The sequence below is a fragment of the Mesocricetus auratus genome, unplaced genomic scaffold, assembly GCF_017639785.1.
Source record: "Mesocricetus auratus isolate SY011 unplaced genomic scaffold, BCM_Maur_2.0 Super-Scaffold_100007, whole genome shotgun sequence".
Classification (NCBI taxonomy): Eukaryota; Metazoa; Chordata; class Mammalia; order Rodentia; family Cricetidae; genus Mesocricetus; species Mesocricetus auratus.
In genome coordinates this window covers 72,897,181-72,912,902 of record NW_024429191.1, presented here as the reverse complement: position 1 = coordinate 72,912,902, position 15,722 = coordinate 72,897,181, and the positions used below count along the sequence as shown (strand labels likewise).

General features: G+C 53.2%; 1 protein-coding gene across 1 annotated transcript; it reads left to right on the top strand.

Moving 5' to 3' along the window:
* Nucleotides 1-1,877: 1,877 nt before the first annotated feature.
* Nucleotides 1,878-15,650, top strand: Pdk2 (pyruvate dehydrogenase kinase 2). The gene is given in 12 exon segments (XM_005075856.4): nt 1,878-2,119; nt 3,698-3,839; nt 10,650-10,721; nt 11,134-11,318; nt 11,946-12,035; nt 12,231-12,308; nt 13,082-13,158; nt 13,257-13,304; nt 13,306-13,356; nt 13,442-13,549; nt 13,982-14,095; nt 14,585-15,650. Coding segments are annotated over 12 exon segments (1,224 nt in total). The 5' UTR covers nt 1,878-2,001; the 3' UTR covers nt 14,726-15,650.
* The last annotated feature ends 72 nt before the right edge of the window (nt 15,651-15,722 follow it).

The window sequence follows — 15,722 nt, the reverse complement described above, 5'->3', positions numbered from 1 at the left end:
TGGATTCTTTTTTAAATTTGTCTTTTCAAGACAGGGTTTCTCTGGGTAGCCCTGGCTGTCCTGGAACTCTCTTTGTAGACTGGCTAGCCTCAAACTCACAAAGATCCACCTGCTTCTGCCTCCCAAGTGCCGGGATTAAAGGCATGGCTCACCATGACCCACTGTTTTTTTGTTTTTGTTTTAAGTGAAAAGACTGTAAGCAGAAAAGCAGCACGGTCAGCTTTGTAGTTGAGAGTGCTTGCCAACTCTGTTTTCCTCGTTATAGAATGGGGATAATAGTAATATAATAGAGCTCTTTGAGAATTAAATCAGAAGCCGAGTGGTAATGGCAGAGGCAGATGAATCTGTGAGTTTGAGGCCAGCCTGGTCTACCGAGCAAGTTCCAGGACAGAGAAACTCTGTCTCAAAACACAAAACAAAACAAAAATTAAAGGAGATAATCCATGCAAACAGTGCCTGGCACACAGCATTGCACTCTCCATAAAGAAGCCTTGTTTTGTCTTGGCTGGAGTTGTTTATATACTGCTACCATTTGCAGTGTGTGGGGTGGGGGGATCCAACCAGTCTTGTACATCCTAGAAAACACTCTACTAGTGAGTTACCACCATGGCAGCACCAGCTCCTCCTCTCACTTTTGAGAGCTCATTCAGTTACCTAGGCTGTACTTGAATTTACCCTACCTCATGTGAGCCTTGAACTGAAATCCTCCTGCCTCAAGCCTCCAGGGCTAACACCAGGCCCTCCTAAAGGCCAACCCTTGATCCTGCCTGTGTTTTGAAACAAGGCATATCCCTTAGCAAGGGTGTGGTAAGGGTGGGTCAATAAGCAAAGAACCAAGGAACACTTGCAGGCCTGGAGAGTAGGAAACATACACGATTTACCAAAAGGGGGCGCATGGCGTTTTGCAGGGTAGAGGCCCGGGCTGCTAGGAATATTGAGCTCCCTAGCTCCTAAGATACTACTGGTAATAAGGAAGCCAGCTGCACAGATGGCTTTGCTTTCTCAGGCTAGGTGCACAAAAGGTTGCCTTCTTACGTGATTGTGCAAGACGTTCAAGGTTTTTATGTTCAGTCAAACGAGCTAGGTAATAATAAAACGAAACTTCCTAAAATAAGCACGGACGGTAGCTCCTGCCTCTGGCTTGCTAGTCCTGAGGGGTTTGGCTCGGAGTGTTTTTGTTGTTGTTTTTCAAGTGTCAGAGATCAATATAGGGCTTCATGCATGCTAAGCAAGTGCCATACCCTCTGAGCTACAGTCCCACCCCAATTTCGGATGTTTTTTCACTTGAAAAAAGAAAACGCCGCCTTTTTCTGGGCCACTTGGATATTTGTGGAAGTCAGCGGGTTCCATGCATATAGGATAGAGTAGTATAGGCTTGCATCCTGGTTCCAAATTTCTCCAAGTGTTCATTCTGCGTCCTTCATAGGAATGGGAAACTACCAAGCGCTCCTATGGCAGAACTGGTGAACATCAAGACAGGTGAAACTGGCGGCGCCTTTAGGAAAGGGGCAAGGCGGGGAAGAAAGGGTCAAAGGAGAGGGAAAGTGAAGGAGGCTGGGGGAAGAAGCCAAGGAAAAGCAAGAGTAGAAAGACAACCGAAGGGTTAGCGGGACTCTGGGAAAGAAGGGGTTAAAGCAGGACTCGCCCCTCAGAAGTCTAGGGGAGTTAGCGGCTGGAGGCGGGACTTGAGCCCAGCGGCGGAAAACAACAGGCCACCTCCAGCACCTACACGGTTAAGGGGGTGGGCCCCAAGAAGAGCCACGTGTCGAAGCACAAGACTATTGGTTATCCCGGAGTTGTTTGTGCGCGGCCATTGGCGACGTCAGGGCGCAGGGACAAACCGATTGGCTAGGCGTTGGAGGTTCAGCCAGGGCAGGGATAGGGAGGAGGGTGGCCGAAGCGCGTTTCCCGGCCGAGCTGGGCCAAGCGGAGGGCCGGTGCCAGCGCCTCCAGCCCCGGGACAGCAGTGCGAACCGAGCCGAAGCCGCGGGCGCCGTCGCGATGCGCTGGATCCGGGCACTGTTGAAGAATGCGTCCCTAGCAGGGGCGCCCAAGTACATCGAGCACTTCAGCAAGTTCTCCCCGTCCCCGCTGTCCATGAAGCAGTTTCTAGACTTCGGTACGGAGTCAGCGTAGGTGGGCACCGGGGGCGGTAGGTGCGGAGACCCTGGCAATGACAGGTTAACGTTCGAGGAAGAGGTTCTGGGTGGCAGGAGGGTTGACTTGGAAGAGTATGGACAGGGATGGGTAAACGACAAGGCAAGCCTGGCTGCCCAGAAAGAGTTAAAGGGTGCCTGCCCCCTTCACACAGTTACTAAGAATGGGGGCTCGGGAAAGGCGTTGGGAGGGGTCATGGAGAGTAAGAGGCAGCGAGGGTTGTAGGGCCTCATCCAGACATGATAGAGCTAATGGGGGATCCTGGCTACTGACAGGAGTAAATAGGGGACCCGCTGCTGGCAGTGCCAGGGAGATCCAGTCGTCGAGAAGACCTGTGCTGTGCACGAAGAGTGGGGTGCTTCTGAGTGAGAGAGAAACCCCGGGGCAGCTGGGAAGGGGGCCCTCTGAGTAGGAGGTGCTGACAGGAGCTCCCCTGACTGGGGAGCCTCCACCCACTGCAGCTGCCCACTGGGCAAGGACACTTGAAGATCAAATCCATTCTGGCTCGGCAGCCAGTTCCTAGCTGGGCAGAGCCCAAGTTACCATGAGGTAGTCAGGTGGCTTACACTCCCCCATGGCTATCCCTGGGTTTCTGAAGATCACCCACTACCAGTGTTCTGGGTGTGGAGGTGGCTTTGGGGCAGGAGAAAGCTGTGCCAAGCGTGTCCCTGTCTGTCTACATGACATTCCCATGTGCCAGCTGGCGATCAGGAGTGGGCCCAGGTCTTTCAAGAGTTGGCTTAGGTTGAAGCTGCGTCACAGATAGGAAGACAGGGAGGTGGCAGACAAGATTTGGGCACCTGTTTTCCAGGCCGTGCCTTTGTTTCTCCTTGTTCTGTTGGAGTCTTGAGCTTTGCAGAGTGTGGGGAGTCCTTCAGGACACACTCTAAAACTCCAGCAAAGCGCCACAGCTGGAAGCGCTTGCAGGAGTCAGGAGAAAACAAAACATCCTCAAAAGGATGGCGACATACCCTTGGTGACAGAAGCAAGGCGTAGTCTTGATCCTAGGTGTCCTGTCTCTAGACTAACGCTGCTCATTCCTCCACTGCCTGTTCCTCTTGACCCGGACCAAGGTCCCCATTTGCTTCACAGATGGTCATTAAACATGGCCAATTCTAATTGGCATCCATCTATCTCATCAGCCTGGGTGAGATGGCTGCCTCAGGGTTGATGCCGAGTTCCTGCAGTCTTGGGAATCTAGGCACAGCACCCCAGGGAGGGAAGGGTTTCTTAGGGACCTCTGTGCCCCGCCCCTAGTCCCCTGGAGAAGTGAGCTGACTTAGGCCAGAAGAGTTCAGAATGAGCCCCAGGCACATCTCGTCTCCCTGGTTAAAGACAAGTGAGGTTTTAGCTGAGGGTCAGTCTCAGGTGCTACTGCTCCTGAAGTGTCCCTGGGGAAGGCTCAAGCACTGCAGCGTCAGCGGTGCTGCCTTACTGTGTGCCGTGGGTAGGCCACTTGCTCATTCCAGCCTGCTCAGTCTCCACATGCCTGCCGGTCCCCATGGTTTGCGGCTATTGATTGACCCTCTCTTACCCTCAGGATCCAGCAATGCCTGCGAGAAAACTTCCTTCACCTTCCTCCGGCAGGAGCTGCCCGTGCGCCTGGCCAACATCATGAAAGAGATTAACTTGCTTCCCGACAGAGTGCTGGGCACCCCCTCAGTGCAGCTGGTGCAGAGCTGGTGAGGCTCCCCACGTTCCATCGCCCCTCCATTATCTCCTTGTTCCTGGGTTCTCAGGTCAGAGGCTAAGACGGAGGCAAAGCACAGGGGCTCCAAGAGCCTGGGAAGTTGCCCAGGATCATGTGGAAATCCTCAGCTTGGACAGGGACAAAGGTCAAGTTCAGTCTATGTCTCACCATCCTGCTCCCTCTGGGTAGCTAGGGTCCATCTAAGAAAGTGCAGCTTTCACAGTCAAGAACAAAAGTCATGCTAATGTCAGCAGTAACCCTTGGCCTGCTCCTGGAGCCCAAGCTCTTGTTTGCCCAGGTAACTTGGGAAAACAGGAAACAAGATGATGATGCAGCTATCCAAGTGGCAAGACAGTTATCTAACTGTCTCGAATATTGGGGAAGCACTCTATTAACCACGGACAATACAGCTCCTTCCCAAAGAGTTCCAAGGGTCAAAGGTTTACTGCAGGTAGCCGTAGGCACAGAACTCTGTCTAGAGCTGGGTAACTGGAGGCCACTAGCCAAAAACCTCACATGAAACATAAACAAAGGCGTGCCTGTCCCTGGGCATGTCCCTGGCTAGTCATCAATAGACTTTTGTAGTAACTGGACAGAAATCTAGTCTTCTGGATTTACAACCTGGAATGACTGAGGTTTCCCAAGGGGCTTGGGAGTTTGTGTCATACCTATGGACCCAACACTCTTCTGTGTCTAGGCAAATGGCAGCAGCTGACTATGTAGCTCAGTGATGAAACATGACTTTGCCCAGCATGCCACAGCCCCGGGTTGTTCCCCAGCAGCTGAGAAATAGTTTAGGCAGCACTTGTAGTTCGGGTCTATAATCCCAGCTCAGGGGCTGAAGTAGGGCAATCATGGTTTTGAGGTCAGCCTGAAGAATTTAGTGAGACCCCCATCTCAAAATAAACAAAGGGCTGGGACTGTAGGTCAGCGGTAAGGCAGTTGGCTGCTATAGATGAGGCCCTGTGTTAAGTCTCGGTGTCACACACACAAAGGCACAGCAGCAGTTTCCCACAAGGAGCCTACGGTGTTCCTGGGAAATGAAATTCTGCCAGGACTGGGCAAACAAAGTACAGTGCAGACATGTAGAGTAGTCATGAGAAGGTTAGGGCTTGTTTGTTTGGGAAATGACATTGATTATGACCTTTCCCGTTGTAGAAGTGTAACATGTCCATTTTGACATTTGTAAAACACAAATGCGTAGATAGTGCATGTCTGTCATTGCCCTCTTTCCTGCCAGTCCCTGCTAGGGTGACCTGCAGTTCTTTGGTGCCCTTCCAGCATTGAGTCTGTGCATGGGTAAGTGTCTCTCCGACTTATTCTACAGAGGGACAGGGTCGAATTCACAAGGCCAGGTGCACGATGCATGCTGACTGAAATCATGGAGAAAATGGAGCAGGGTAGAGGCAGTACCTGTTTTCTTAGTGGTTAGGAGGTTGAAGTAGGAAGATAAAGAGTTCAGGAGTTCAAGACCAGTCTAGGCAACATAGTGAAACATGTTTTCAAAAACAAAACAAATGGAAAATTGAAATGGACACACAGAAGGACTTGGATATTCCAAAGCTAGAAAGAAAGGCAGGGCTGTGAACATACCCGAGAAGGTGAGTGGGTGTGTGGAGGGCAGGGTTTGATTTTTCAGGTGACCCAACTAGGCCATCCATCACTGAGCCCTGCACCAGGAGGTCCAGGACCTCTGAGCCAATCTGCACGTTTTACCACAGGGTGGCAGAGCTGTGGGGAGGAGACAGAAGGTACCATCTGTTCTCCCAGCCCTCCTCCAGCCTGTCCGGCTGACTGACTTGGCTGACCCACCAGCTGGTCCCTGACTTCTCAGACCCCTCCCAAGACACTGTTCTGAGGCAGTCAGGGAGGGTGGCAGGAGGAGGGCAGGGGGTTGCTGGACTGCTTGCGATCCCCTTCCTAAGAGTCTGTGAGACATCTTAGCTTGACTTACTCTTCTCTCAAAACTTGGAAGAAATTCCAGGACACAGCAGGGAGGGGCCAAGTCAGAGGAAATACTTCCCCAGTGGATGGTTCATCATCCAGAAACAGGCCAAGGGGGTGATCAGTCATCTTGATACACTAAAGAGAGATGCTGAAGGGGGCTTGCAGAGCCAGTGGGCCCTGGCCACGGCAAGAGGAGCTTAAATGGGAGAGCAGGAAGGACTTGTTCATGGGGCTGGAGTGTTTTTCTATGCAACAGTGTAGGATAAACTCCAGGTGGCTGGGATGGTGGGATGGGGCGGTGAATAGGGCCTTCACAAGAAGGCAACTTGACTTCACAGGTAGCCTGGAAAGAGGGCCGCTAACCTGAGACACAAGGGAGGGGCTGCTGGCAGCGTAACTGTGATGCATGGCCATAGTTAATGGAGCACAGAAGGCCTCTGATGGCGCTTGAAATTCCCAGTTCAAAACAAACCTCACCAACTCTTTTAGCTGCTCAGACTTGGAGTAATGAGGCCACACTTTGGCGGTTACTGGAAGGTGGGACTTGGCAACAGCATGTATGACATTTGTCACTTAAGAGCCTTTGTAGATACACAGCAATGTGGCCTTTCTTGGGTTCAGCTTCCTGGCCCAGTCTTGGGGTTCCATATTACTGAGAGTGAAACACATCGTCTTTGTTAGGGTGACCACTGCTGTGATGAAACACCATGACCAAAAGCAACTTGGGGAAGAAAGGGTTTATTTGGTTTACACTTCCACATCATAGTCCAACAGGCCTCGCTTGCACCTCCATGGCTTACTAAACCTGCTTTTTCATCGAACCCAGGGCCACCAGCCCAGGAGTGGCCCTACCCACAATGGGCACCAGCCACTAATTTAAAAAATTCCCTACTGTCCAATGTTATGGAGGCATTTTCTCAGCTGATGCTCCCTCCTCTCCAATGTCCCTAGTTTGTGTCAAGTTGACATAAAACTTGCCAGCACACACATCTTGAATTTGGACAGTAGCAGCCATGGTCCCGTGCTTCTGGGCAGCCACACCTGTAGGTCAAAGGTGATATAATTGTGTCAGAAGTTCCAGAGGCGATGCAGCAGTGAGGACGAGGGGTATGCCAAATGGACAATGGACCTGAGAGCTTTGGAGCATCAGGGACCGTTCTGTATGCTGGCTCAGATGGTCTGTAATCTTCACGACTTCTCCTAGCAAGTGAGTCTCCTCACCATCTCCAGATGAGAGATGGAGTCTCAGGAAGTGAGGAGCCTTGGCTAAGGTCAGTTAGGGAGTAGTGTTGGACCTGGAATTCGAACCCAGGTCATGGGTTCTGGAGGCTGCATTTGGGAAGGGACAGGAAAAAGGCTTTATGTGGGTTATGCCATAGATTTCCACATTCCCATGCAAGTCCGTGGGAAAGTAGGGCTCACCTATAGGAATGATAGGTCTTCTGGTGCTACCAGGACCCAGAGGGGTATCCATTGGTTCCTCTCAGGATGAAGACCACTTGAAGAGGCATGGACAGATGAGGAGATGCCTCTGTGAAACATAGCCAGAGAGTCACCCCCTGTCACTGAGGTTTTTTGTTTTTGTTTTTTGAGACAGGGTTTCTCTGTATTGTTTTGGAGGCTGTCCTGGAACTCGCTCGGTAGACCAGGCTTGGTCTTGAACTCACAGAGATCCACCCGCCTCTGCCTCCCGAGTGCTGGGATTAAAGGCGAGTGCCACCACCACCCGGCCTTGTCACCGAGTTTCGTGGAGTTGGAAGAAGTGTGTGGAGGGGCTGATTCGGTGGACAGGGATGTGTGTGTATGTGGGTGGAAATCACCCTCTCACCCACGTCCCTGGTTTGTTCACGAAGTGTGTGGACCCCAGGCCTTGCCTATGAAGATCCCCACTCCCAGAAGCCAGCTAGCCCTTGTCCTGAGCAGAATAAGGGGAAGAAAGCCCACCAACAGGAGCTGGAGCCTGCAGGAAGCCAGCGTGTCCTTCCTGGCCCATGCCTGATAGCTGGCCTGATAGATCACAGGTAGTGATCTCCAAGGCATTTTTTTAAAAGCTAAGTCCTACCCCACCCCGAGCCTCCTGCTGTGAACCCCATTCTGCAGTTGGGCTGGTGTGTCCTAGTGGCCTTTGGGAACAGCCCCTGTCCAAATCCAAGCGTGCTGCCCATCCACAGAGTGATTCTTGATAAGAGATATGTCTACTCTCTCCCTTCATGCCATTAGCCATCCTGCTCATGTGGCTATGGTCTGATTCACACACACCCTTATCCCCAGCAGCATGGATGCTGGTCCACACCCACAGATACAAACTCTTCACATTTACACACTTACTCTCTTGACTTAGCATCTCTCCTCTCCCACACACTACTTGCAGGTGGCTGCCTGCCCTCCTCCCTCTACTGCCTGCCTCTCCCCTCAGGCCTGCATTCCACTCCCTGGAGGGTATTGTCTAGGGAGTGGGGGTGTCTCTGTGTTATCTTGTGGGGGGCCGGGGTTGGAAACACCAGATTTTACCAAGTAGGGCATGGGCCTTCCCCTCCAGACTAGGATGCACACATTGTCTTTAGCCAGACTCTGCTTCTCCCTGCCTCTGGAGTCAACATAACACTGTCCCAGTTTCTCTCTCTGGAGGATACAGCTCTATCCCAGGTAATGTGGAAGCCTGGGATCGTGGGACCGCAGGGCTAGGCCAAAGGCCTGAGCAAAAGCCTCCGTGTTCTCCCATATGTTCTCCCATACCATACCTAGCATTATTTCCCTGTGGAAATGGCTCTTTGGGGGCAGACAGGGATGTGAGTCTCCACGGTGTCCCCACAGCAACCCCAGCAGTACTACCTTTGTCACTATACCTAGGTGCCCTTTGTCCCATGTCCATGTCCATGTAACGATTTCACTTCTCTTGGAAGCTCACTGCACAGCCCTGCCTGGGCTTAGAGCCTGGGACCCAGCCCATTTCTACCTGGGGGCAGGCACAGAGCCTCCTGACTCTGACCTTCCCATCCCCACCCTCCCTGGACCTTGAGCATCCGTCATGTAGCCCCACCTTCTAACTGTTCCCTCCTCTTCCCTCCCCTTCCCTCTCCCACACACTCAGACTTGCATCTCCTCCCCCAAGTCCTCCTCTCCCTCCAAAGTGCCTTCATCTGTTTGTGATTAAAGGCCCTGTGTGGCCTCTGAGCCCAGGTAGGCAGCAGTGGTCAGACCACAGCAGGAGCTCGGTGAATGTCAGCTGTCATGCCTCTCTAAGGAGACCAAGGTTCTCCCATTGTAGATGTCTGCTGTGGGTGGGGGTGAAGGCAGTCTGGCAGAAAGCTGCTCTCTTCGTCCGTCCTATTCTTACTAGTGAGCAAGAAGAGCAACTCCCACAGGCCTTGCGCTGGGTTCTGGTCAGGAAGGACAGGGAGGAGCTCCAGACCGAGCCTGTCCCTGCTCCCAGTGCAAGGTAGCCTAAACACTGCATGACTCATAGCCTCAAGCTTAAGCAGCAGTAGAGCTGAGTGGCTGTGCTCAGCTGGTGACAGGTTTGAAGCCACCAGCATTCAGCGCGCTCACAGTGCAGTGGGAAGTAAGAATAAGAACTTCCAAGACAGGAGGTTAATCCCAGCACCCGGGAGGCAGAGGCAGGAGGATCTCTGTGAGTTTGAGACCAGCCTGGTCTACAGAGCGAGTTCCAGGACAGGCTCCAAAGCCACAGAGAAACCCTGTCTCAAAAAACCAAAGCAAAAACAAACAAGCAAAAAGAACTTCTACCTTTCTGGTGAAGAAACAACCCCAGAGAAGTGCCACAGCTTCCACAGGGCCACACTAGAACCCAGCGGAGCCACTCTTTGATGTCAGTTGTGGGATGCAGAGAGAAGGACTTTCTACACAAGAGGGCATGAGTAGAGCCAGGCGAGAGCCTGAGTCGTGGGAACCCTGTAGGTGGCAGGAGTTCCGGGGACCAGGACGGTGTGCCAGCTGTGCCAAGACTTTTCCTGCCCCTCAGAGGTCTGAGTGCTTTGGAATAGGTCCCAACCTAGCTTCTCTTCTAGAGCTCTCCTTGACAGGACTCCAAGTATCCCGACGCGTCCTCAGGCCAGAAGTGTTTTTGCCATAGGGAACAGAGAGAGGCTGGTACTTCCACCTTTCTGCAACAAAACACAGACTGGACATATGCTCAATGGGACAAGGGGTCAGTGGTACCAGATTGGCACAATCTACTGCCACAGACAGACCAACCTTACCTGTAGAAGCTCAGTACACTAGCTCTGCTCTGTTTATTAACCTTTCCTAGTTGGAGAAGAGTCCTGCCCCTGCCTATAGGTGGGACAGACAGTAGCGCCCACCCACCCTGCTCAGTGCAGGGCAGAGTGAGCCTCTCTGGCCCTACCTAAGGACAGAGCTAGCCACACATACTGACCTTTATAAACTGGGGTTCCCTAGGCAGGTTCCAGATCACTGTGGGAGAGGCCCTATGCCAGCTAGCCTGCTGGCTGCATTCATAGTCCACTAGATGCTTTAGTTCCCTATGGGAGGTGTCTACGGTACTCAGCAAGGCAGGTAGATGTCTGAGCCCTCTGTTACTATGGTCTTTGGTACAGTTGGGCCTCAGTCCCCTGTTCTATCCTCTAGGAGGAAGTGATTTCTGGTCCCTCCTAAGGTTGCTACTATAGAATTCTGAAGCAAAGAATTGTGCTGTAAGGTAATTAGCAGATTCGGGGGTTCCTTGTACAACTTATAGGCTGTCAGGGAGACCTAGAGCCAATAAAATGGGGTGTTGATTGTCAGCGGGTTCAGCTCTCTGCTACCTACCATGGCATCTGAGGGGGTGGGAGGGAGCATTGTGTAGCCTCAGCTGGCCCTTTCTCCCATCACACAGGTATGTCCAGAGTCTGCTGGACATCATGGAATTCCTGGACAAGGACCCAGAGGATCAACGAACACTAAGCCAGTGAGTGAGCACCCTCTTCAGGGACAAGAAGGCAAGGACATCTCAGTCAGGGCCCCAAGGATGGAATGCCAGCGGGGTGCAGGGGATAAAGGGGAAGACAGGCTACTTCCGGGAAATCCTGGTAGGCTGGGAGAGATGCAGAGTCCAATTATCAGTATGCCAAGAGGATGTGGGGAACCCTGCCCTTGGGAACAGACCTTTAGAGAGACTGGGAGCTTTAGCTGTACGCAGGAATATGATGGGCACCTGGAGAGTAAGGGTGGACTTATGGTGGGTGAGCACTGTGTCTCCGTGGGGCTGGGGAGGATAGAGAGAGAAAATTGGGGAACTGAAAGGAAGTTGGGAATAAAGAGAGCCAGGGGTATCCCCAAACCTGAGGCTGGATAGGGGCAAATGACTGCATTCTCTGAAGGTTCACCGATGCCCTGGTCACCATCCGGAACCGGCACAATGACGTAGTGCCCACCATGGCACAGGGAGTGCTGGAGTACAAGGACACCTATGGTGATGATCCGGTGTCCAACCAGAACATTCAGTACTTCCTGGACCGCTTCTACCTCAGCCGTATCTCTATCCGCATGCTCATCAACCAGCACAGTGAGCCCTGGCTGCCTCGGAGAGGGAGGGCAAGGTGTCCTGGCAGGGTCTGCCACGAAGGGGCCCCGCCCCTGACCGGGAAATAGGGCTCCACACTCCAGCCACTGTGCCCAGAGGCCTGAGTGCTATTCGGGAACTGAAGAGTTACTGGCTTAAGTCAGGTGTGGAAGCACACACCTTTAATCCCAGCGCCTGGGACGCTGAGACAGGAGGATCATATGTTTGAGGTCAAGCTTCACTACATAGTGAGACTTTGTCAAAAAATTAAAATAAATAAATAAAAATAAGGTGATCCCCAGCACTGGGGAGGCAGAGGCAGGTGGATCTCTGAGTTTGAAGCCAGTCTTGTCTACACGGTGGTTTCCGGGACAGCCAGGACTACACAAAGAAAGCCTGTCTCAAAATAAACAAATAAATAAATAAAAAGTACACTTAGCAGGGTGCGATGTGGGAGAAGCCTATGGAGGAATGCTGTGGGGTACAGAGACTTGGGGAGGCCTGAGCTAGGGGGGCATGATTAGCATGGAGTGTACAGAAGCTAGCAGATGGAGTGAAGGCAGGACATTTAGGAAGACAGAGGACTAGATCCTGTGAGCTAGTCAGCAATGCCCTTCTCTCTGCCCACAGCCCTCATCTTTGATGGGAGTACCAACCCAGCTCACCCCAAACACATTGGCAGCATTGACCCTAACTGCAGCGTGTCTGATGTGGTGAAAGGTGAGCCCCCCCACCATAGGCCTGGCCCATAAAGGAGCTCTAGGGACCCCTCCCAGATAACCTGGCCAGAGAATGGCCCATTCCCAGTGGGTGGGGTCGGGGGGCATGTCCCCATGGGCTTCATGTTGGTGATACCCAATGTTAGTGCATGTTGGGTCAGTCACCCATAACCTGAGTGGTTCCCTCTCCTCTCAGATGCCTATGACATGGCCAAACTCCTGTGTGACAAATATTACATGGCTTCACCTGACCTAGAGATCCAGGAAGTTAATGGTAAGCAAATGAGGCTGTGTGTGTGAATGTGTGCATGTATGTGTGTGTGCACGCGTGTGCATGCGTGTGTATATGTGTGTACCTATGCATGTGTTTCAGAGCAATGGGAACAGACCAGAGTAGGGGAGCTGGAGGGCCAGGCTCCCCTAGAGGGGAGCTGTTCTGAATTATTAATTTGTTGGACAACTGCTTATTATTTAGCACACGCATCATGTAAAGAAGATAGGCAAGCCCTTGCCTTCACAGAGCTAACATTCTTGGTGCTGGGGAGGTTGGGACCTGTGACAGTTAACCACTGAACATAATTTCAGCTAATTTCAGAGCGTGTAGGTAACAGACTGATGTCATTGTCCTTGTAAGTGAACATAGTGAGTAAGTGAAGGACATGATGTGGGATCAGAGGACAGAGGCCAGGACCACCTCCCCAGAATGCAGTGGCTTAGTTAAGAGATGCCTCTGAGTGACCAGCCCCAGGTGGAGTGGTCAGAGCCAGTACTCGCTCCCAGGTCTGAGAAAAGCAGACCGAACTTGTACTGTCCAAGTGTTACTAGCTATGGCAGCTTGGAAGGTGCACAGCCTCATGCCAGGGGAAGAGGGAGGGAGGGAGGGAGGGAGGGAGGGAGGGAGGGAGGGAGGGAGGGAGGGAGGGAGGAGGGGAGGGCGAGCGGGGCGGGCGGTGGGGCTCCTCTGAAGGAACAGGGGCTGCATGGTCGCACTGTAGAAGAGACTGGGAGGTTCCTTGCCGTGCTCTGCCCTTGCCCTTGACTCCACAGCCACCAATGCCAACCAGCCCATCCACATGGTCTACGTCCCCTCCCACCTCTACCACATGCTCTTTGAACTCTTCAAGGTAAGAAGGCTGCCCTTCTCAGGAAGCTGGGAGGGTCAGCCCTTGGGCCCTCAGCCTTAGCAGCGATTCCCTTGCTGTGTCCTCCATTCCCTTCCCAGAATGCCATGCGGGCCACTGTGGAGAGCCACGAGTCCAGCCTCACCCTCCCCCCCTATCAAGATTATGGTGGCCCTGGGTGAAGAAGATCTGTCCATCAAAGTATGTGACCCTTGACCTGACCGCGGGAGGTCGCGGGGATTAGGGCGAGGAGTGGAAGGTATCTCGCATGTCCCTTGTCTCCCAGATGAGTGATCGAGGTGGGGGTGTCCCCTTGAGGAAGATTGAGAGGCTCTTCAGCTACATGTACTCCACAGCCCCCACACCCCAGCCTGGCACTGGGGGTACGCCACTGGTAAGATGGCTTCTTCCAGGCCCCCCTCCTGCTTTCTTAACTCCCAAGCATACTCCCACCCTACCCCGCCCCCCCTTGGTTGTATGGTGACAGTTTCCTGCTGCCCATAGCCCCTTCCTGCTGGTCACCCGCCCATCGGCTTGGCGGTCACTTTTCCTCGTCTTCCCCCTTCCTCTGCTGCATTGCTCATTGCTAGCCTTTGTGGCACCTCCCTTGGGCTGCGCAGTCCTGTGCTTACAGAATGGGCTCTGAGGAGCTCGTGGGTGGAGCTCTCCTGTCCAGCTGTCCTCCCTGCTTCCTCTGCAATTCCCTTGCCTACCACCTACTCCCATCTGCACCAGAAATGTCCCTTCCCTACTCCTGCTCCAGCACTCCCGCCTGTCCCTAGCCGGGCATCCCTGGCTCACTTCATGACCCGTGGCTTATCTGCAGGCTGGCTTTGGGTATGGACTCCCCATTTCCCGCCTCTACGCCAAGTACTTCCAAGGGGATCTGCAGCTCTTCTCGATGGAGGGTTTTGGGACAGATGCTGTCATCTATCTCAAGGTGAGGCCCCGTGGGGGCAAGTTTGCTGCGAGCAGGCTTCTACCAATCCCTCATCCGGACTCCAGACTCAGAGCCTTGGTTCCTCCAGTACTGCAGCTTTAATGTGGCAGGGAATTTCAGGGGCCTAGGGGCTGTGCATGGAGCCTCTTCTAAGGACTCAGGTTGGAAGGAAGGGGGCCTTACAGGACTTGGCCTTCCATTGAGAGGGAAAGCCTTGGTGATTGATAGAGGTCACCCAGCCCACCCTCTTTCCTCTCTCCTTTTTACCTCCTTGACCTTTGAGGGAAGAGCTCTCTTGAATGGACCAGAGAAAGATAGAGAAGGTTAAGACCCTTTTAGGGGTTTTTCTGGGTCTTGGGTATCGTCTCTGCTAGCGTCTGGTTATGGGGCTGACTTGGACATGGGATAGGATGCCAGGGTGGAGATTATCAGGTGGGAAGGGTGAGTGTGCTGGGGACTGGGGAAGAAACTGATGTCAGTGCTCCCTAGGCCCTGTCCACGGACTCGGTGGAGCGCCTGCCTGTCTATAACAAGTCTGCCTGGCGCCACTACCAGACCATCCAGGAGGCCGGTGACTGGTGTGTGCCCAGCACGGAGCCCAAGAACACATCCACGTATCGGGTCAGCTAGGGGCCTTCTCTCCCTGGCCCCTGGGAGGAGGCTGCCACCCTGAATCCAGCCACCACAGGGACCTTCCCTATCCCCTGGGGTACAGAGGGTGAAGCTGGGTCTCCCTAAAGGCCAGGTCTATCTTTGTAGAAATCTCAGTGACCCATCTGTGGTGGTCCCTAAGTGCCAATCTGTCTCTATGGAGAAACATAGGGGGTTTCTGTGGAGCCTGGTCTCCATGGTGACGCTTGAGGGTTGGAGATGGCTGTACCTGATGGGGTGCCCCAGAGACACTTCTCCATGGCAGTTCTCCCAAGACCAGAGCTGTCAACTTTCTACCAGAGACCCTGGGTCCCCGTCACTGCCTGCATAGCCCTGGCCTTCCAAGTGGCTGTCCTGCTTGCCTTATTCCCACACCCTGTACAGTTATACTGGGTTGTGTCCTCTGCCGATGTTAAGAAGGGTGGAGTGCCCTCAGGTCTGGAGAAAAGATGGAGAGAGGGAGTGCATCCTTGACCCTGGTCCTGCAGCCTCTCTCTGCCAATGCCCTGGACATTAAGGTTGCAACTGGAAACTTGAGAGTTGGTATTACCTAAGGTATTGCCACCGGGGAAGGCCGAGAGGTAACCGCCCCACCAGGACTCCAAGACGATCGATCTTGGCAATGTTTGTGCCACTTCCCGAATCCTGGCCCAGCATGTCCTCACATGCACACCTCCCCTGCCCAGTGTCCACCCACCCTGTCCTGCCTGAGCTTTAGACCCCCCCCCCCCGTGCCCACCACATGTGCACAGGTGACTCATCCCTAGGACATCCTATGTATATAGCCAGTTTTGTAATCTCAATGCCCTGCCCTTCCCCTCAGCACACAGGGGTTAAAGCTGTGTGCCCCTCCCAGTGGCTGGGATGGTGACAGTGACATCCACAGTAAATAGATGAAATGAGACTGGTGACTGTCTGCCTTGCTGGGGGAGGGTGAGTCCGCACATGAACACTCGTGAAGACTGTCGGTCCTCTA